This window comes from Bradysia coprophila, assembly GCF_014529535.1.
Source record: "Bradysia coprophila strain Holo2 chromosome X unlocalized genomic scaffold, BU_Bcop_v1 contig_173, whole genome shotgun sequence".
Lineage (NCBI taxonomy): Eukaryota > Metazoa > Arthropoda > Insecta > Diptera > Sciaridae > Bradysia > Bradysia coprophila.
In genome coordinates this window covers 5,230,765-5,254,631 of record NW_023503302.1, presented here as the reverse complement: position 1 = coordinate 5,254,631, position 23,867 = coordinate 5,230,765, and the positions used below count along the sequence as shown (strand labels likewise).

At 34.7% G+C, this 23,867-nt stretch overlaps 1 protein-coding gene across 1 annotated transcript in view; it reads left to right on the top strand.

Annotated features, from left to right (window-relative positions):
- The window catches only part of LOC119068020 (hybrid signal transduction histidine kinase M), a 67,695-nt gene extending 53,532 nt beyond the window's left edge, over positions 1-14,163 (top strand). Inside the window, exons 3-4 of the mRNA XM_037171381.1 lie at positions 7,056-7,143; positions 13,082-14,163. Coding sequence (XP_037027276.1) covers positions 7,056-7,143; positions 13,082-13,274 — 281 coding nt within the window. The 3' untranslated portion in view covers positions 13,275-14,163. The remainder of the gene's footprint in view (positions 1-7,055; positions 7,144-13,081) is intronic.
- The last annotated feature ends 9,704 nt before the right edge of the window (positions 14,164-23,867 follow it).

Sequence of the window (23,867 nt, the reverse complement as noted above, 5' to 3'; positions counted from 1 at the left end):
ACTTAAATTGATTTTCGACCCCAGGCCATGTCCTAGGACGTAAATCGACCGAATCCACTGGAAAATGGACTTTCGGGCTGAGCTTTATTCCAACAAATCTGATGGGATTTCATGATTTCGCTCTAGGTATGCGTAACGTCATTATGCAAAACGATTCGTACAATGCACTAGATTTATGATATCGTATGGGGCGACCGTTACAGCGATCTGTTAAACTCTCAACCGGTTTCTTTCTACATCTTTCAATTTCTTCGCCACCCAAAATTAAATTATCAAACGAAATTGTTGCTCCATTTCGCAAATATGAAGAAACCTTCGCTCGTTGTTTAATTTTCTAATTACTGAGCCGTTGTTATAATGCAATTTACAATTTTAAACGATGGTAAAGCTTGCTAACATGCTAACCACTTCTTCTGGCTTGATGTAAGCAAAGACGAATTGTTGTGACATACAAACATTAGGATAGCTAAAATTTGCACATAAAGAAACTTTTCGTGTCACAGATTTCATGTGGTGACAGATTTTCGGATACGAAACATTTTTTGGCCCTACTATGTATTGTACATAGAGGACTAGGCTAGCATCAGGGGGTTTGAAAAACCGTAACACACAGCTTTGTTTGTATAAAAGTCATGCAGACGAAGTGATAGGGTGGATGCACCAGTATCTGGTAATTTACCAGTTGTCAGACATCCATTGTACGTTTTTATGAATGAAAGAATCATAATTGTCCGGATACTGGTGGCGTAACGCTATACGATTATCAAAAAAAAGCGGATGTTCTTTAGGTACAGCAACCAGTTCAACTGAATGAACCAGCGATGAATGATACAAATGATAGTCGGATGACATTTTGTCTTCGTACCGATGTTATGTTAACAGACCAGATAAAATCGGCCACCCTAATATTCGTAGCACTACAACTTGCACATTCATTGTAATAGCTGATGTGAAGACAAAATGTATCTTAAAACTGGAATTAATTACGAAGCCATTAGACATCAGTCTTCTGCGAAAGATTACCTGAATTAACATCTATATGAGTTACCGTCAAAGAAAATTTTGTGTTTTGTGGGTGGTCGGAAATATATTAATATTAAAGCTTCTGTGTTAGAAGAACGTTGTATTCATAGAAACTTATATATGCATAAGGGGGATCTCAGGATAAATAAATAAACGACGAACATATATGCATAAGTAATCCAAGGATAGAGTTTTGTATAAATTATTTTATGCGATTTTTATAGTCTGAACGTCTCCTCAGTGAGTGTTTGATTATTATATTCGTTTGGGACGAACATTATTTTGCATCAGCAGTCAGCACGAGCGCGCTTTCATCAATATGTAAACATAATTTTACTTATTTGAAGAAAATGTAGCGAAAAAATTCCAATTAATTTCAAATATCATCAACAGCACCAACGAGGCGAAGCCTGACGTAGTTATCGAACGAAGACGATAAACTTTAATTTTATCGAGCTCGATATTACGTTAAGAAGCGAAGTCATGCTAATTTAAAATGTTCAGATGATATTTGATGTGGGGTATATTTGATATCGAAATGAATGACATTAATAATGAAAGGATTTTTAAACACTAGTGCGATAAAGTGTTGTGTTCCTAGTAGACTAGGCTTGTATATAGGAAATCGGTCCAGCATTTTGTTGTGAGTGTAAAAGCTTTCTAACGACCAATTTCAAAAATTCTAAAAATTCTAAAAAATAAAAAAGGAAACAGAAATGGAAGCACTTATATAGAATCTCCATCGCACTTGTATGAAGATTTTTATACAAAGTGCATTGATTTGTAATATCATTAGCATGGCTTTTGCTCCATACAAACATGGACGTTACAACTCTTCAACAGTATAACGAGCTAGAGCTAGAGCTGAGCGGGTATTGGCAGAAAATCTGACCCAATTCACTTCATTTTTAATTCTGGTCAGTGTGAGTATTCAATAGACATGGTCCTTCTAAAAGTAACTTCAAAGGCTCGGAATCGGTCGACCACGATCAAAAAATTTCACGACCTGACCTGACAGATCGAGCCTGATGATAACCGTGAAGTTTCAGGTTAATTAAGGTCAGGTAAAACCTGTTAACTTGTTTAGAGTCTTATTAACTTCCTACGCTATTGTTTAATTGAAATATCACATATTTAAATATTTATCGGTAATCCCGAATCTGAACCCGCTCATCTCTACATAACGGACGTTTTTTAATTATACGTTCATCATGATTAAAGTGTTCGATTGCATTTTAATTGAACTGTGAAAGCATATCAAAAATCGAAAAACTTCCGTCCTTATGACGATTAGTTTGAATTTTAATTGGAAGAGATGTCATGGGATAGTTGACTAATTGGGAAAAACTGCTTCTGCAATATAATGTAATTGCTTCACATTTGATTAAAAACTACTGAAAATTATATTGAGTTAACACAGGCGAACAGATTTCGCACGTATTCAGTTATACCATCAATCGAAAATGGAATTGAATAATGCAAAAAATCACTTCATTTGAATATTATGTATAAACGACATCGACAGTGAAAGAAAACGCATATGACTTCGAGTGTAATTCCCCGTGGCAATTCTCAAATAGTTATCTCTCAATGTATACATATGCACGTCATGCATACACTAAGTTATTCAAATGCATCGGTAAATATTTCATTCAAAATGGAAATCGTTATGGGGATGCGGAATATGTGTAATGTGGGTGTATGTATAAATGTACGGTAAAATGATCAATTCACAGAATTTTGATGTACCAAATATGATAGCAGAGATAGTAGTAGTGTATACGGTATAAAAACGGTATAGAATTAATTAAATTGGAGGAAGGCGTCTGATAGATTGAAAATTTATTATTCTACATCGGGGGTTTGCTCGTCGCTTACATCGTAAGTTGAAATATGTATACGTGCCAAAAAGGTGAATTAACGCTAATAACATCTATCAAAATGAATATGTTCCTCGATCAAACAAGTAAGGTGATGTTTGGAAAATATCGGACCTTAAAACTTGCGGCTGTGAAAGCCTTAAATAATTTTTATTGGGCGGCAACAATTCTGTTCGTGATTAATAACAGCCAAGCGTAATAGTTGAGTAATACACAATACGTATAATTTTGTTGAGATTTGCATAACTTTAGGCGCATTTTCCTTTGAACATTAGCTTCAACCTTTGTGATTTATTTTCGTCAGAAAAATTCATTATCTTAGTAATTTGAAATCGCATTTAAAATTGTGGAAATAATGGCCTCTAAATCTCTCTCAACGTCTAGTTTATCCGAATCAACCGATTACCGAATTCAAACAGTTTAAATTCGCCGAGCACAAACTCTTTTGAACAACGTGTACAGACGACACATGCGAAAAGATTCAATCATGACGTAGTAAATCGTACTCGCTCCATGTGTGGTAGATTAAAAACTGGTTAAACGTCGGAGTAAAATTTCAGTACATTTATTTGGTGAATGGATAGATAGATACCCATCGCGGGAGACGGTTGGTGGTAGATGAAAAATAGTGGGTGGTAAATGATTTTAATTTTTCTGTCACAAAAACAATGGCAAAACTTTTAAACAACATTTCAAGCGGATGAATTTAATTAATGGGATTATATTCGGAAAATCATGACGACTACATAACGTAAATTTGACAAGCACACATTTCTATCACAAAAGCCCTGGCATGGAATTAACCTACTCGGTAATTGGATACTTATCTCTTCTTTCAACTTTAACAACCACTGGTGGTGTGTGTTTGTGTGTTTGGCATAGTGAATAGTATAACACACAAAATACAAAACACATTATGTCATTTCCACAAAATACCCTTCAATTTGAAAATCGGTTTTTTGTTTTTACTTGATTTTCGCAAAATTTATGTAATGTGAGACGAAGGATAATCATGCTTAGGTTCGTGTTGGTGTGTTTAAGCTTCTTTGTATTTAAGATGTGTGTATGGATGTATACAGATTGTTGATAGAAGTACGGGGCAACGTTTTGTGTTTTCTGACATAACCATCTAGGTTAATAGTAACGGGAGACTCGAACGAGTCAAGAAAAAGGACATGTTTATTAGCCCTATTCACGTTAAAAAATGTGGTTCAGATCCTTCGGAGGAATGTCGATTTCGTTTCATTATCGGACACTAAACAATTCTCTAGAACATCATAATTGACAAAGAATTGTTTCTGAGTCGCGCAACGCAATCGAAAATGCATGCGTTTCTATGCGTTACCATGCGTTTCTATGCGTTTTCATGTAAACTTTGAATGCGTTGCGCGACTCAGAAACAATTTTTTGTCAATTATGATGTTCTAGAGAATTGTTTAGTGTCCAATATTGAAACGAAATCGACATTCCTCCGAAGGATCTGAACCACATTTTTTTAACGTGAGTAGGGCTAATGTTTATAAGTCATGGAAACGAAGCTATTACAGAATATTGACCAAGACATTATCCTAATTGTAGAAAAAATGTGCACTCGCTCCGCTCGCGCTCAAACAAACAACAGATTATGTACGTAAAACTTAGTTATCTGTAAAAGGGCAAGCTCATCACATCGACAAACGCCGGCTAGTATTTACAACAAAACCTGTAAATACCTCAGTTCCACAGTACATGTCCCGTGACAAACGACACTTCAAACTAAACTTGTTCAAAATCTATCAGACTTTGCTTAAAGCATCTTGCATTCCTGTGAATTCGGAAGACTCGTAGATGTGATAGTTTAGTTTAGTTGATGTGATACAGCTCCGTCAGTTTTGCTCTAAGAAAATTAGTACAGATTTCGAGTTATTTAAAAACCAAATTTCGTTCATCACGGGACAAATCACAGAATTCGCCCAGGTAAAGCAATGATATTTTTGAATTTGGTTTCAGTATCAATTGAGGGTTTAGATGAAAATGGTACGAGGCTACAACCAACTTTTCATATTTATTTATTTATTCCAATGGCTTGTAAACCACAAAATACAAACAAAAGCACAATACAACAAAATGTTGTATCGACAATGTAAAAACAATTCAAAATTCTTATCCATCCGGCCAGCATGATTTCAAATGACAAGTTCCACTGATGGTCACAGATTTCCTGACTGGGAGATCTCCGAAGAAATGTTCAGCCATATTCGAATGGGATACGAGACCATGTGAAACGATGACAAAATAATTACTTGAAGAGATGTGTACGGTAAATATGACCAGCCGCCTAGCCGGTGTAGATCTGTTCCTTTGATATGTTGGTAGGCAGTCGACTCGATTTCCATTGACCGGGAGATTTCAATGAAATGTTCGGTCATCATGAATTGAAAATCTAAACCATGCGAAACTTTCATATCGTTGCGTTCGACCAAAATTTGGGGTTGCGATGAATTAATGTTTGACTTTGTGATCATTGACTGGGAGATTTCGGATGAAATGTACAGTCGCCGGTTTGTTGACATTCGATAAGCAATCTTCAAGGACCAATCCATGGGAACGAAACAAAATTGGTTGTCAACATCCTTGATACAAAGCCCATCAGTTGATCATAATGCTGTGTTGGCGCGAGTTGAGGTTATGTTTCCTGCTCTGATTTTCGTGTCCGATTTGTTGATTAACCTGCCGAGCTAATCACTGTACTCCATGTGCTTAGCGTTGATGAACGTCTTATATTGATAATTATGTTCACCGGCAAAGAAACAACAGCTTAAAACACTTAAAACTTTACATTTTACTTTCCTGCCAAACACAAACCGTATGTCAACTTGGCCGCGTTCACTTCGTCCCTACTTTTCAACTTTTCATAAAGCCTACTGTTATCACATTGAAAAATTGATTATTCTAATTGTCAATACTGGTTTGCTGAAAAACCCTAAGGCTCCGCAACGTCTCTGAGGCCCGAAAAATGTCTCAATCCAACTAAAGCTTTAACTCAAGATTCTACGAACCTAGTCATGGTATGCCTGAATTTAATTGCAAATTTTTGCATGAACGGATTTGGCTTTTTTGGGTCAAACGAAATAACTGTTGTTCAAGTCGCGTTCATTTAGGGCATACCGTGTAATGGATAAATTTAATCTTGTTGTCTTACTAATTTTCTACTCGTAGGTTTTCAGTCCCAACTCGTTAGTTCAATATCTGTTGAACGAAATTCCCTACAGTAAGGAAACTAGACAGGGACATACGAAGGAATAATTCACCATAAAACATATACCCTTTACATCGTCCGAATCATCAATTCGATAAATTAAATTTAAAAAAAAATTACTCACACGGGTCATGCTCCAATGGTCCACATCTTTTTTGCTTCGTAGCAGCCTATATATAAGCCATTATTGATAAGGTGAAAGGCATTATCTATCTCATTGTAATAGTTTTAGAGATTAAAATAGTTTGGCTAGCCTATAACCAAAGTCTCCATATAAAATCAAAATGAATGGATTGAAAAGGGACAATGAATTCGAGCAATTTCCAACTCTCATCCCTTTGACATCAATTAATTACGTCCGGATGAATGAAGCTACGGGCCAATTGATATTCATCTTCTTGAACTGTATGAAAATGTGTATGACAATGACGTCAGACCCTATATTGTTGTATTAAACTAATAAAATGTCATGAAAAGTTGAACCGTACAGAATGTGGATGCCGTACTTGATAACACAATGGAAATATTGATTTTTTTTTTATTAAATCGTCCCGTACTGAGTGTATATAATAGACTTTCGTAACGTAGATTTCCACATAGGATTTGACAAATATACATTGTTATGCTATATTCATGGTCATTCACGTAATGTTTGTCTCTGGATACATCAATCCATAAAATGTAGAATTCCAATTCCTTGTTGTATTCAAAACCAATTTACCATAAATTTGAAAGTTTTATGAAATGGAGAGGGGAATAAAAAAAAACGAGAGCTATACATCGCATCCAGCTACTATCGTCGGGATTAGATCAGATTGCATACATCCCCATAATAATATATTGAAGTGGAAAAAAAAGACATAAAAATGAAACTTTTACCCGATAAATTCACAGAAAATTTACCTACTTTTCAGACGAATCCTTAACGTGTAATGTATGTGACCGAGCTTTTCATTGTCATCGACAACTTGCGTCCCATCAACAAAAGAAACGGCATTTTGGGTAAGTTTACGGTGTTTTGGTATTTATATGTATAATTGAATGTGTCCAGTCCACCCTGTGTCTGTGTTATTTTTATGATGAACTTTACACGCACGGAATTTCAGAATTTCGTGCTTCTAATAAAATTTCCGATAATTTCGGGTCCAATTTGGTGTCAATAAGTGAAGTGGGCGGATATTGTTCAGATATTCTCTTACAATCATATAGCGCTGCACTATGGACGCGCCGCTCCGGTAGTATATGTCCGAAGAAGAAGAGTAATTTTGGCCGAGTTTTTACTAAATTAAATTTCTTGCAAGATGATAGCCCTGTGTATATATTGCCATGGCATGACAACGGTTGAGGTCGGGCTATAACTCCCGGGGAGTCAATTCCGCAGTTTCTGTGTCAAGCTTGTTTCGAAAACGTTCCTAGACCGAAGAAACGTTAACATGCTGTTCATTTACCATACCATATTGTGTGATGACTATGGCCAAACAGTGATTTATCGGCGCTCGATACGGTGGGTGTAGAAAGCAAACTTTCAAAAATTCTGTGATCTCAAGATATAACCCAAATGTTTTCAGGAACGGAGGAACCGCAGGGACACTCCTCCTTGATTCCTGAAATCTCCTTGATTTTCAAAAATCCTCCTGAAACCTCCTTAATCTCCTCAAACTCCTTATTTTTAGTTTCACTCTAGTTAAAACTTCTAACATTTTAATTCTGACTGTATATCTATATTCAAAACCGTATCTCGCTTACTTCACCAAAAAAAGCTCATGAAACCTAAATAATTAACAAATGATATCGATAGTGCTAAAAGGTACTTGCAAACCCTATTGCTTCAATTGTTCTTTTCATCGATTGTGTTGATGCTGCTGGTAACTTAAAATCATTTATTGTCAATCAATTGTTAACTTTCGTCTGGAATGTTTGAGAAAAGTTTGGTTAAGTTAGCCAATGCGTATTTATTCCTCAATCATAGGAATTAGGTATTACAAACCGGTTTAAATCGAACCGGTTAACCGGGCGATTTTGGGCGTTAAAAAACCGCGGTTTTCGGGTTTTCAATGAAGCGTTAGAAATCTCTAGTTTTTGGGAGAATTTAAGCATTTATTTTGTGTATTGGTATCATTTCAGCAACGTTTTGAGCTAATTGCAGATAATTTCGCCAGCCATCAGTCTCTGTAAAAGAAAATTGTTATTCCTACCAATAGCTTTCGTAAACATGAAAAGGCTAACTTAAAATGTGAATAGTAACATAAGATAAATTATCTTAGTTCGTTCTAACAACAAATTTCCGTTTTCCGTGGTGAGACTCAAAATTTTGTGAAATAGAACTAGCTAAAATACGTTAAAATAAGGGGCCTGATAGGTCTGATTATAAGGGGACAACGTGATCAACTCAGAGGTACAGGTTTTGTCGCCTCTGAGTTGATGACGTTTTCCTTTCAGGTCGGTATATTTGGTAAAGGTAAAGGAGATCATTTTAAGAAAATCAAAAATATTCTTAAAGTAAGCCCGAGAAGACATTTTGAAGATGCTTTAAAATTTACTTTTCACCGAGTGGAATGGATGCATTGTGCGTAACAGGGGTAATAAGAGGCGACTATTTTCCGCATTACGATTTTCAATTACATTTTTTTAAAAGAAGAAAGCCCAAAAAATAGTCTTTTCATTTTGTTAATTACGAAAAGCGAATGCAATAAATAAAAGAGCACCTTCTAAACGCTAAAAAGTAGTGGAACCAATTAGACTTGTTTAAGAATTTGCTTTAGATTTTGCTGTTCCGAAAAACCGCGGTTAACCGGCTAACCGCGGGTTTTTTGACATAAAAAACCGAAACCGCGGTTTTTCAAAACGGGTTCGGTTTGCAATCCCTATAGGAATGCTGATCCTGAGCGAGGATTTAGCGTCAATAAATTTGTGTTTCTCGAAATTTCAAGGAGCAGCTCTTAGAAGAAACGATTGCGGCTATTCGGATAGAGTTAGAATACTTTGTATTTCTACGATAAAGTGGAAGATTTTCCAATTATTCGAAAATTGTTAGACCTCTGCTCGTCGGCCCGTAAAAGATATTTTTTACATTTAGATGTAGAAAAAGAGCGAAAGGCGTTATTACCAAATCGAAAGAAAACGAGTCAGACAAAAACGAAAAGCATAAGAAAGAGGCAAACATTCAAAGCATCGAAGCTGAAATAGCTGAGGAGACTTTAAAGTTAAAAGTCGCCGAAAAGTTAATTGATGATGGTAATAACACTTCGTCAGCTGTAGTTAGCGAACGTAAATTAAATAAATCAACAGTGGCCAAGGCACAGATGATTTTAAATGCAGGCATTACAAGTAGCAAGAAGATGAAATCAAAAAAAGACAAAAAAGTAAGAAACTAGGCTATTTTTTTTAAAAATCTAACTGCGTGAACATAGGGGTACGTTGGGTATCTTATCTAGAGTAAACATTTTTTGGAAAAATCTTTGATAAAATATTTGTGAAAAATTCGGAAAATATTTTCCAAAGAATATTCTTTGAGAAACACCAAAAAATCTACTTCATATATCCTTAACATGACTTTGGAAAGTCAAAAAAATATCGAATTCATCAAATTTAATGCAAAATCTCATATTTTAAAACTCCTGAAATGCTCCTTAAATTATCGAAATATACTCCTTTATTCCTTAAAAAGGAGGCCGAATTTTGAGTGGGCTCCCTGGAACCGCTAACATGCTTGTGTTTTTGACACGACAATACACGCGACACTACGGATAATATTTGTCTAGCGATGATATTGGCTGAGAACCTCGATTTTCGGGGTATTTCTTATATATTAAGATGTTAGTTAACTAACTGCCGATGAAAATCAGATTTGCACAAACTCTAAACTTTAATTGAATGGTGTGCGTGGTCCGCGTGGTCCTCAAGCTTGTCATGATATTCCAAACAAAACCGCAGCATACTGTAGCATGTATAGAATCATCTAATTGATTTCGTTGAAATGTACATTTAATTTACCTCAAATTGGTTTTGTTCCATTTATATACAGACTACAGACAGATATTATGTTACAGTGTACTCCTAGTATTTATACGTTTATTCATCATTTGAAATTCTGAAAATTTATAAATGGTGAGTGGGGTCTTTTATAATTTGTTACGAACGATATACCGCATCAACTGGTATGGTTGCAAATGAAAGGTTAATTCAATAGACAAAATAAGTCTACATCAAATATAGAGTGAGGGGAAGGGGAATGTTTTCAAAACCGAAAGCTATTAAAATAAGCTGACAAACTGCGGTTGAACCGAACAATTTTCATTTGAATAATTCAGTCACATTTCGAATTTTAAAAATAAATTTGAAATTTTCGTTTCGTACTGAGAACAGAAACATCTGTACGTAATCTAATTGTGCGTGTGTATGCATCTGATTACCACTTTAAATAGGAATAAAATAAACCGTTCGTTGGTCGCGATAATAGTAGATTGATTGACAACAAAATGAGTAAACAAATGAGCAGTGTTGTATACAAGTACGTACAGTATGAACCTCGAGGCCAGACGGCGCAGAATCTGAAGCATATCAAAACTTACACTACTTCGGATTCCAAAACGAATGCTGTAATTTTGTAATCATATACGACTGCAAAATCCAAATGTTTCCCTAGAAGTTTTGGAGGCCGGCCACTGATAAATCTCTAGTTAACAATTGCTAAAGACCACAGATTCAGATTAAATGCAATATTTAATCCTTGCTGCCGCTTAATTCACAAAAAAAAATGTTTTGGGAACGGTACAGTTATTGATGCAGATAGATACCTGAGTGCCGTCAGTTTAGATAACTACTTCACTACCTATCGTTAGTACAATATCGAAGGTAGACGTAGTCTTCATTCGATATTATAGTAACGAAAGGTAGTTGAAAGTGGTTATTAGAGCAAACACACCCTTGATATCTGCTGCACCAATCACTGCCCCTTTCCTTTTTTTTGTGAAGCGACGCACTATGCACACACATTTTAACAGTGTGAAATTGTTGCCCTGTGGATCGTTGACAAACTATATTATCACAGCCGTATATATAACTCTAATCGGACAAACTGAACCAAATCCCGAAATTAGATGGCCCACACATAAAAATTGTTTGATTCTTTTCCGACTTTTGCCAACCGTTCTCCAATTTTGGAAGGCTGTTTTTCCAAGTCCATCCGAACCAAATGTGAATATAATGATGAGATGTCTGTCAAGTTATATCACATTATATTTCCCAGACGCCAATTAATATAAAGAATGAAACTCAAGGGTAAAAAGGGCAGTGAATCTCCATAAAAACATAATTGACCAAACGTTGACACGGGGATTTTTTTTTTTTTAAATATAGAAAGATCGGAGTGGCAGTGCCTCTACAAACCCATGAATAATTTAATCTTCTTTTCTACTACGTACCATTAGAAGGGAATCCATAAATAATTTAAAAACAGAACTAATTCGTTCAATCTAAACGGTGTGGTAGAAGCGACTTTCCTCTGAATACAACAATCAGTTCGAGCAAATTCTTGTTTAAATGTTGAACATTATCTGGATCCATGCTGATAATTTATTGCTGAATTTTGAAAGAAGCCGCCCCTCCAAATATAATGTTTTCATACTTTTTCGGCGGTATACTAATAATGTACAACCGCACACTCACTGAGACGGTTTAAAACGGTTTTCAGAATGAGAACTTTATGCACCGCGTACGAATGTTACTGTTACCGCGTAGTCATGTTCAACGGTAAACGTACGTTCTTTTTCGCTTATTTCATTGGAAACATTTTTTTTAATGATTTGCGGTGTTTCCAAATTTCAAAATAGCTCGAAGTCGTCCATTAAAACAAACAATTATTTTTCTGTAAACCAAAAACGAAACCACCTCAAGATACCTTCGCCTACGGTTACATGTTATAATAATATTTTCGGAAAATACCTAGCGGAAATGGATAAAGGAATCACGAATATTACCAACAACAAAGAATGGAGAAAAAAACACCCTGAAAAGATATAATTTCATGGGCAACTGTGTGCGCGAGCAAAAGTCATGTGTTTTTCATCAATTCGTGTTCGTTGTGTAGGATATTTTTGTAAAATTTAAATTTCTATTTACCAATTTTACAGGAATTTATTTTTCTCCACCTTTTTCGCTTTGCAATCACCTCAGTAAACAATATGGGTCTGAATGACTACACATAAAGTCGTTTCCTCCTTTTTCAAAAGCAATGAATTTTCGATAAACATTTTCATTCGAACAGCTTTCCATTTATTCGAGGGGTGAATCGAACATATTGTCTCAGAAATAAGAAAGAGACTCGAACGCTTTAAGGTAATGCTTGAATATCGATAAATAAAAGTGTCTTCTGACGATTAACCAGCAATTAAAATGGCAGTTTTGCATTGCTATCTGTTATGTGTAATTCTACCTGACATTGCTTGTGCTCGATAGCAATGAACAAAGAAAGAGATTTTTCAAGGGTCGGGTTAACAATTCCAGCGCGCTGGGCTGTTGATATTAAGTAGGTAGGAAATGATCGCGAGCAGAGCGAGCGAGAAAAATTTTAAATTTTGAAAAGTTCTATTGTTCACTTCTTAGCGTCCTTAACTTTTATATCCTTGCTCGAAAACTCTAAATTTTCCTTTTATTTTTGACCGAAGAACGTCGCTCGGATATCTAATGCCAGCAATAAACTCTGCAATAGTTTCTGTGTTCCAAATTCTTCCAATGATGTCCATCGCTAATAAAGTAAGCTAAGGTACTACACTGCTTTTTTGTTGCGGAAAATTTCTCTCTGAGTGAATCTCCTCAAGATGATGATCACACAATTGTTGTTCCAAACCTATGAGACCGTTAGGCTTATTTCGTACAGAGACAAATTTAAATAATAAAAAAAATCCCGCCTATTCCACCCTTAAATAAAAATTATTTTTAGTTGCAGCGGCTGTGATATGCTATTTCCTTCGCTAATGTTGCTGGAACATCACAAAGAGGAATTTGAGCATTGGAGCGATGTTGATGATGACGGTCAGCCACCTTGCTGCTATCGAAATCGAGGTGATGAATTTACGGACACAGATTCAATAACCAGCGACGCTGAGAGTGAGGACTTGGAAAGACTTTTGTAAGGTGTGTGTGTGTGGATGCGGTATAATATATTATGAAAATCGATTTATAAACGAAATATCTGTTTAGCGCAATATAACACTTGTACACGTCGGCGTTTTTTTTTTTTTATTAATTTTTTTTTGATGATGTCAGATTGGAAAAAATGAAAAGCAAAAAAAATTTAAATGAAAATGAATCAATGGAAAAAGCGATGAAGAGAAGAAATAAAAAATGAATGATGGAGATGAGTTGTGTAAAAATGTAAATTGAGAGAGAGGAAGGTTTTTGTAGGGAATTTCTGTTGTACAATTTCATTTTTATGAAATTATACATGGGAAATAATGGTAAGTCATCTTACATTATGTGCATGCTTTTGTTGATATAAATCCCACAAAAGCGATGTGGATCAAGCAGCGAAAAAACGATGACAGCATTCACGCTGGCAAAACGGTCTTATCAGATTTCGTATTTGTAGATCCACAGCGACAGATTACTTTAAATTCCATTGAAACGTTCAACTTGTTGAACAACACGTGATGATACCATCAAATATCAATTTCCCTTGAAAATGGTTGCAGTGATTGAAAGACGCTCGGTTTGTGCATTATTTTACACACAATTAAATCCGAAGGTAAATTGTGTGAACAAATGATTGGAACTACTTGGAAAACGTTCTTACGGTACTTCCGAAGTTGATAATCAAAGTTAAATTGAGGAGAAAGATTATATGCAGAAGTGAGAGAAGCGCTTCAAGTTGGTTAGAAATTGCAACAGTGCTCAATTTACCGTTGTTGATTTTTTGAACCATTGATTTGCTTTATTGAGTTTCCAAACAAGGAACTACAATTTTATTTTATTTAATATAGCGAATGTATTCACTGTTTACGTCCTAGGTAATACTCAGTAAATTTTCACAGACTAGTACTTTGATAAAAAAAAATAGTGGATTCATTGGATACTGTATTTGAAATTGTCTTGCGGCCAGAAAATGCGTCATTACCATGTAAACAAAAGGCATTTTCTGGCCGCAGAATAACAAAGCACCGTACTGTTTCACTGGGACATTTTTTGATGGGGCGTTGTGGATATATTCCTCGCCTTTGGCTCGAGATACAACCTTCCCACACGCCTCAACAAAAAATGTCCCAGCGAGACAGTACTATTGTTTTATACGAAAATGACTGTTGTGCATAGAATGCCATTTATTTGTATTTTTATTCCGAATTGATGGATTCATCATCCAATGTATTCTGGTTTATTGCTTTCCGCATACGAAACCGCAAATATTCTTCATGCAATGGATCACTTTCGTAGGGGGTAAGATGCTATGTAATGGTGAACTTTCGCATTGAGCAAGCCATAAAAACTTTTACAGTTGACCATATCAATTTTGAAACGCCCTTTTGTATAAGGTACACTTTTTCATCAATCTTACTACCGATCGTAACACGACTGAAAAAGTTTCTTGTTCAAAGACCCTTTTGAGGAAAGCGATTTGTTGTCATACTCAAACTTAAGCAAATGATGACAGGGAAAAAGTACTAAAGCAAAAATGTGTTAGCGTTTCAACCGTTTCAAGCTAGTTATACCTTTCCCACACAAAAATCTTAATAGACCTAATTTTGACAGTGAGGGATTCTTTTGAAAAACAGCCTACCGATATCGGACCGGACGCATTTTCCAGTGGACTTTTTTATATGTGCCTAAAAAGGAGTTCGACCCTAGAAGCCAAAACCACTTTCAAAAAAATTCTTCGAAGTTTGAGTGGCTGGTGAAAGGTGATCAAAACCCGAAAACTTGCACTTTTCTAACAAAAATTACTTCAGTTACACGAGCCGTACAGGGTCGTGTAGGGTGTCATTAGAAAGGTAATCACACGTGCTATTGAGCCGAATAGGGACTTATTGTGTTTTAAATTCATCGACACTGAAATACGTGCTGTTAAATTTTTCAACCAAAGACTTACACTGTTCTTACTGAAATTTCTCGAGGTGCACAAAACGTACATGGTCGTGTAGGGTGTCATTTGACAGGTAATTGAATGTGCTTTTGGGCCAGATAGGGTCTTATGTGGTTTGGATGCATCTACGATGAAATAGAAGTTAAAATGTTTAGGTGTACATATTTCATCATAGATGCATTCAAAGTTCAACTGCACATATTCATATTTCAGTGTCGATGAATTTTAAACCCAATAAGTTCCTATTCAGCTCAATAGTACATGTGATTACCTTTCTGATGACACCCCACACGCCCCTGTACGGCTCGCGTAACTGGAGAAATTTTTGATCACCTTTCACCAGCCACACAAACTTCGAAGATTTTTTTTGAAAGTGGTTTTGGCTTCTAGGGTCTAATACCTTTCTAGGCACATATAAAAAAGTCCACTGGAAAATGCGTCCGATTTCGGTAAGCTGTTTTTCAAAAGAATCCCTCAGTTCTGTTTAATTTTTTTAGACTTGTTGAAAGCTCAGTTGGTGTTCAGTGAGTTTGACGAAACGTGAGACGATGTGAAATATTTGTCATGACCGAAATATACCGAACAAAATATCAAAAATTAGATTAATGGTCTGAGTCCAATTATCAGTAGCTAAACAATTTAGATTCATACATACAAATACCGGACATAAGTATTTAAAGTTAAATATCAAGACACAAAAAAAATTACATTTAACCACCCGAAATGACAAAGAAGGAAAGACAACAGTAATTCATTTACGCATAAATAAAAAAGTCATTTTCATTGTAATGTAGTTGTCTGCAGGGGGCACAGGGTGTTTTATTTCCAGCATGTTTATCCCGTTCCGAAACTTATGTAAGCGTAATACGAAAATAAATGTCTAAATTAAGGACTAAAATATCTTCAATTTGCTATCTCAACTCATTGAATCAACATTATTTTCGATCACTGTCAAGGATTTTATTTATCTTTACACAGGCAATTTGGTATGATGTAACGAAAAACCGAACTCAAAAATATCCTCGAAATGTACTGTACTTTATACTCAACATAACTTTTATTTTCGTTCAGTGTATAGAGAGATGGAGTGAGTGAGGGAGAAAGAAAGAAAAGATATTTCTCCAGTATGTACAATATCTTATTTGTACATTTTTTTTCTTTTTGAAATATCTGTGGAAACCATCCGTTGAATTTCGTCGGTAAAGAGAAAAAGTTCGAGCCTTAACTTGCCCGTGGAATGATTTATTGGCATTTTATTAAAAGGAATTAAGATTAGATTTGACAATATTTTTCGTCTTTTGAAAATATGAACGAAAGTCTGCACATCTTTCACATGACATTTTATGTACAAAAAGAAATTGGCAGAGAAAGTCTTTTTCTTTGCACACATAAAACGTTTATAAATCCATCTCCCGACCGGTTAAGAGATTAAATCATGACTTTGGAGAATCTAGACATCAGTAGACAGATAGATATATAGATATAAGCGCCTCGAACATTGCTCTCTCAATCGAGAAGACGATAGCTTCCTCACAATTTAGTTCAGGCGACACTATGCACTCTCCCAAACGCCACAAATTTCTCTGCTTCGAAAACTCAATGGATCCTAGATGAAATCATTTCCTTTCATTCGTCACCAACTCGGTCCTTCTCTATAGGTTATTGCGAGGGGGAAACCACTATTTTGTGATTAACATGGTTAATCAGTTAATCAGTTAATCTGTTAATCAGAAACATAAGTTTTGTAAATCCAAACGGCTAATCGGTGATTAACTTTGATTAACCGCTATATTTCACGTTTATTTGTAGTTTCGCGACGATTCCCCCGGTCAAATGCTGGTAAATCACCAATTCGTCATAATGTTAATCACTGGTTAATCATGCTAATCACATCAATAAAAAAGAATGGTTTCCCCCTCGGGTTATTGCAGGGACTATTTTAGGGAAAACGTTTTCCCGATTTTCCTAATTTTCCCTAATTTTCCTGATTTTCCCAATTTTCCTTATTTTTCTTTATTTTCCTGAATTTTTCCGATTTTCCCTATTTTTCCACATTTTACGTTAATTCTAAATTAAACTTCAAAACTCAATTCCAGAAATAATGGGTAAATAAAATAAATGGTTTGATAGTGGTTGACGATTTCCTGAAAGTATTTGTTGTCATCTCAAAGTGGATAGAAACCATCGAGTCCTTTTTCTGTCCAATGGTGAAAATAACTTGTAGTGAATGACGAACTAGACCAGCATCTCGACACATTACGACATTTCACGTTATCTAAATACTAATGTAAGTCTCTGAGACTTCTTCTATCAATAATAAATAGAATTCTATCTAATAGAATCTCATTATGAGTACTGACGAAAGGACGTTTGGAAAAATGAAGATTCTGCACATAAAATCTTGTTGCTAACTTGCACCTAAACTGGACTCGGCTTCGCCTCGGATTGACAATTTTCACATCTATTGCGCAAAATTTCCATTTAGGCACATGTCAACAAAATAGCGATTGTTAATTCGATTTTTTAGGCATATCGTAGAACAATTTTTTAGTTTAAAATAATGACCAACTAAGCACAATTTCATTAAATCGTAACTTTCTATTGTCCATAATCACCGTGCAAGGTGAACTCACTCGAAATTCATTTAACTAGATACTTCAGAATCATAAGCTAAACTTTCCAGTCAACCGCTAACTATACATTACAAATGATAACTAATCAAAATCTAATAACCCGGTCAGGCTTATTATCTCGCATCACTTAGCAACCAGCAATCTTTAGCAATCAGTGATTTAAATACTTTATTCGGTATCGGATAAAGTTCGTCTAGACCGAGAGGAAATCATAAAATGAAGTTGCAAAAGAGTTGCTTACGTTAAGAAGAATTGCAAAAGAGTTGCAATTTTTAGTGATTTCCCAATCCGTCTACATTTAATGTCTACATCTTTATATCATTAAACAAAAGAGGTCAATTTTATGTTTTTTACCATTTTATGGTCAGGAGATCTGTAGTATCTGTAATAATTAACTTTTCAATCGGCAAACCGATCGGAAAACTGACGTATCTATGTCTTTTATTCTCAAGACCCTTATTAGCGACTCCCACTTCCGTTTTTATTGAAAGGGCCTTTCAGATCCGATGTTATAACTTGAATTTACTATTTACTATTTACTATTTCGAAAACGACTATATCAACTGACATGAAAGTTATTCTTAAATATTCCTGATTAACTACTGCCTCAAGTGACAAATTAACTATGTCAAGGATGTTAATCATTTTAAAGATCACCTTCACCACTACTGTCCCGTTCGTATAATTTGTAGCATTTTCCTCATTTATTCCTCTCTAGTAACATTGCTCTCGTTTGCTATTTAGAATAAGACTGAAAAATAGAGCAATCAGAGAAAAGAAGAATAACAGCTTAGACAAACAAAATGCTTAATTTGATGTGTACGGAACAGTAAGCCAGCTGCTGAAACAATTCTAAATTCATAAGTCTAAATTCCATTTCGTATTCTAAATATGACGAATCTTAAAAACATCAGCGCAGAATATAATTCAAACCAAAATAATTTTTTTCGCTCTAGTTAGTGAATTCTTCACAACGAGATTGTGAAATTTCCTTAAATGTTTCGAAATTGCAAACTTCTCGTTGTTCCTCAAATAAAATAATCATACTTAGATTGACTGATTACTTTACAGAACACCCAGACATCTATAATTAGTACAAAAACCCCGACAACTGTGGCGGTTGACAACTGTGAAATGCAGAACAAACGAATATTGAATTCAAAAATGCCTAGGTTTACGCAATAAAAAAATTATTTTTTTTATTTTCCCTTTAGTTTTCCCTATTTTCCTTATAATTTTCCTCGATTTTCCTTAATTTTCCCTATTTTCCTTAATTTTCCCGATTTTCCCTAAAATTTTCCCGATTTTCCCTAAAATTTTCCCTAAAATAGTCCCTGGGTTATTGTATTGTTAGTGAATTGAAAAAAAATCTGACAATTCTTGAAGTTTCTTGAAAACTTTCGAAATATCTTTGTTTCAAGAATTTTAAGAAACTTGAAGAATTTTTACGAATTTTCGACAAAATGGCCCTGATATAGAGGGAGTCCACACCGAAAAATCAAAAGTGAAAAAAGTTAGCGCACTAATGTGGTTTATTGAGAAAGGAGAAACGGAACCATTCCTATTTAAATAGTTATTTACATAATACGGGATACAAAGTTGAAAAGTAGAGCTTAGAGTAAAGCCGAGGCACCTCCGGCTCGCGCTCTCATTTGCTAAAAAAGCCTTTTAACATGCGTTAGGAAAATGACTATCACATGTTTTTGAACCCTAAACCGATTTTCTTGTTTTCCCTAGACGTGTAATAAGCCCAAGAACAAGCCACTTTCGACCCTAGTGAAAACTAAAACACGAAAAGCTAATTGAAACGAATGCCTAAGGAGAAAATGTTACAATTTATCATAACTTTACTTTTCAACCAGATTAAATTTAAAAGAAGGATTTGACGTCAGAAAAGGGTAACATATACAGATCGCACGTCTCCATTCATGTTATTCATTTATGGCGTATTTTCATTTCTTTGAAAAGGAATACAATGAGCTTTTCAAGGCTTTTTTTAAAGTAGGTATATCAAAGGTAACAGTTTGTGTTTTTGCTACATTTCAATAACAACAGCGATGGAATTGGAATTTTGCCTTAAAACAATCGAAAATCACCGTGTGTTTTTTAATCATAGAAATGTTGCCTTTGATGCTAGATTGCAACGAGTAGTAAGATACTACACAACACAGCGTCTCGAAGCATACTGTTATAAATTGTTTGCGTCATCGTATTTGTTAATGAGACGATATAGCTGGTGTGATTGCTGAACAACGAATGATCTTTATTTGTCCCAATTTTCTCTTTTTAATTCTTGGGTTTCTATATGTTGTTTTATATTCAATTTGGATACTACGTTTTCCATAGGAACAGTATTTTTCTGCAACATGTATCGAAATACGACAGATTTCGTGATCGCATAGAGAGTATTGAAATGCGGATTTTTTCGGTCTAGACCGAAATGGAAACTTTATGTTTATTGTTTCATTTGACAAGATTCGACTAGACCTCCATCGGAGGTAAGACAATAAGATTTAGATAGTACACCTCCAACAAATTAAAAAAAAATGAAATTGTGGATCCTTAATCTGTTGGCGGAAATATTGAATAATTTTCCATGGAAAACTCAGGATTGGTGCTATCAAAATTCATATTGAGCAATACTGTGCGAATTGAACGAATATGGTGAATGTGATAGCTCAAATATTGGAAAAGTATTACAATACTGAGGTAATTCTATAAAAATCGTAAGCGCTTGAGGATTTCTGTTACCTTGTTTGTTTATGTATTTCGAAATGTATTTCGGTTCTTCTACACATTTTCAAGATATATGTGTAACAAATGTCTTTTACTCTTATCCTTATCGAAAGTTTGAAATGAGCTACTCGTCGACGACTTATAGATTTGCTTCCTTTTTCATCATCATGATCATGAAAATAAACTATTTCATTTTCTAGAGCCTAGTGGAGAGACTACAGATGAGACTTCGATGTAAACAATGTATCATCAAAAGCTGTTGTTGTTGCTTCAGTATACAATGTATACTATACATACATGATATGTATCTCTGTAAAACCCGAAACATAAAACAAGTTGGCAAGAACATGTGAAAGTGGTACGATGTTTAAAGAAAAATCCCATTTTCATATATTGAATATGCACAATTGCTTTAAAGGAAAAAAAATATTGAGGCAATATACGAGTCCCATCTCATCATTTTCAAAATTATTATTTTTATTAAAATTTCGTCATTTTTCCGAGACACAAAGCAAATAATAATTTATTTAATGTAAAAATCTCTTTCAAGCAGCACAGGCAGCAAAGCAATGTCATATTTTTCCTCCCTAAATTTTATTATTATTTACTTTAGTCGAAGCGAGAATCCATCCATTCCTCTTAAAATCGAATGATAAGTAAAGTATAGAACCGAAAGTGTGCTTTTATCAACTTAGTCGCGTTAAGTTGAATATTTTACAAACTCTTTTCGTCCTGACGTGATTTTTGTATGGTGAAAGTGGATTGGATGTGTAATGAATTGCAATAGCTGCGGCGTGTTTAGATGCCTCGTCGACGCGAATATGAACGTTGCGTGATTAGAAGACAATATTGAATCATAAAAATAAGGAATTGCGTCAAATTCGACCTGTACAAGCCAAATAGATCTAAAAATAAACTTCTTCCGAATCTATAATCTCAATATTATCCATCTTTCGATCAAAGACGAAGCAATGAAAAAGTAGTTTACTGAACTAGCGTCTCATTTAGTTAGTTCTCTGTACCCTGACGCAGGGACTATTTAGAGGAAAATGTTTTCCAATTTTTTTACAATTTTTCCCTATGCTTTCCCAAATTTTCGCAATATTCCCCAAAAAAAAAACATTGTGGGAAAATGTATAAAGAATTGGGAAAACGTTTTCCTCAAAATAGCACCTACCCTGATGTGACATCATTTGTGTACGACCTCTTATATTTAATAAGAAGGTGCAGACGGATTTAGGAGTGCGATGCAAAATTTCGAAAACCTTGTGAATGATCTTTATCAGGTTCTATTTTTGGGAAAACATTTTTCCATGTTTTCTTGAAGTTTACCACATTTTCCAAATTTTTCCTATATTTTCGGGAATATATAGGAAAACGTTTTCTCAAAAATATAGTACATGGTACACTTTATGGCAGCTCATTTGAGAATACATTAAAGATAAAGTTAAAGATAGTGAGTATAAATGGAAGCAAAATGTTTTTCGGTAGTATAATAAGAAATGTGTGACATGGATTGAATCAAAATCAACATCATCATTCAATGGTTTTCCCAGATATTATACGTGTTTTTGTTGGTAAAATCAATATGTATAATCACACAGAGTATAATAAATACAATTAAACATAAATGGACACTACGAATTATACATAGGTGAGTCTAGCATAAATGTTAAACAATTAGTTACATAAAAGAAATTTATTGCAAAATCTAATCGTGGTATACAACTGGTCCAAATGAATTCGACTCCAATAGACCAAAAATATTAAAATTATGAAGTGAACTCAAGATAAATATGTGCATTTTTAATCAGACTCATCTTTATTCGATCAATGCACGAATATGACATTCTAGATTTTGTATTTAACTTGTACATGCATTGCACGAATAGCGAATCTAGTACTTTAAGGAACATATTATAAGCAAAGTGCATTAAATTGAACGACAAACTATGAAATGATTGGGAGAAATGGCACGTATTTATTTTTGGTTTATTATAGAGATAATGTCGTATCAAACTAGAAATAATTATAATTCAATGTGATAATGTCGTATTACGATCATTAAGGCTAAGCCAAATATTTATTTGTTATATTTATCAAAATCATATTTGTAGTGAAATGGATATTCTGTAAACCTGCATTATGCCCATTCACTGTATCTTGACGAACAATTCAGTTGGTTCAAAATCAATTTGCTCGTGTAAATGATGCCACCGGATAGAATTTTGAGTTATTCCGAAAGAGTATTGGATAAAAACATGGGTTAGTTGGTCTTATTTGCAACTTCTTTAATTTTTATTGTATTGAGCCAAAAACTTGAAATCTTGGACAAGAATCCGTAAGAAACATTTGATATCAAAATGTCTAAGTAGTAAACAACCCTTTCATGGACGGCAAACATATCACCAATATTATTATCAATTCAATTACTTCTTTTGGTCGAACTATTTTCGACAGATTGAAACAATTGCCCTTATTTAGAACGTTTTGCCAAGTGCGGTGTTTGCACCTAGAGCCGTAGGCGATAATGCCTCATTAACCACGGGAAATAAAATCTGTTATTTCGTGTCTAATCTTGTCGCTGTCAATAACAGAGGACAAAGCCGTCTATAAAAGGATAAATGAAGTTACTACTCAGATCTTTAAAGAGTAAGTAACCTTCTCGTTCTTTTCAATAACGAAAAGTCTACAAAATTTGTTAGAGAAAATAATTTATGGATGATGAAGCATCATTGATGATGTAATATCTCGATTCGAAAAGTTTTTCAAATGAAAAAAGGGTTGGAGCTAAGTATTTACAAACATGAAATGCAATGCAAGCTTAATTCTGGTAAAAGCAGTTGACGATTTAATGACTATATATTGACAGTTCAGCGATTTTTTTTATAGAAAATTCACATAACACATTCCGTGTGTCGAGTTTTCCTGTTTAAAGAACTATTTGCGCATTTTGCATGTAATAGATATTTGAGTCACAAGGAGAGAAACAACATAATTGCAGTATCAAAGAATTACTATACCGAGGGAACTATTCCTACATAAGTGCATGCGTTTGCTCAAGTTGAAGTCGAGGCAACACAAAATAGTTATTTATGCAATCGAGTTGCAAAGTACGCACACGGAATTTTGAAAACCGACACATTTTCTGTTTTTTACTTGAGTTTCTGATTTGTCCATATAAAAATACACGCAAAATTCACAAAAAACCAGTAAACCTCGAAACAGAAAATGTGTCGGTTTTCAAAATTCCGTGAGTTTTCTTTACTTTGAAGGGAAAACCC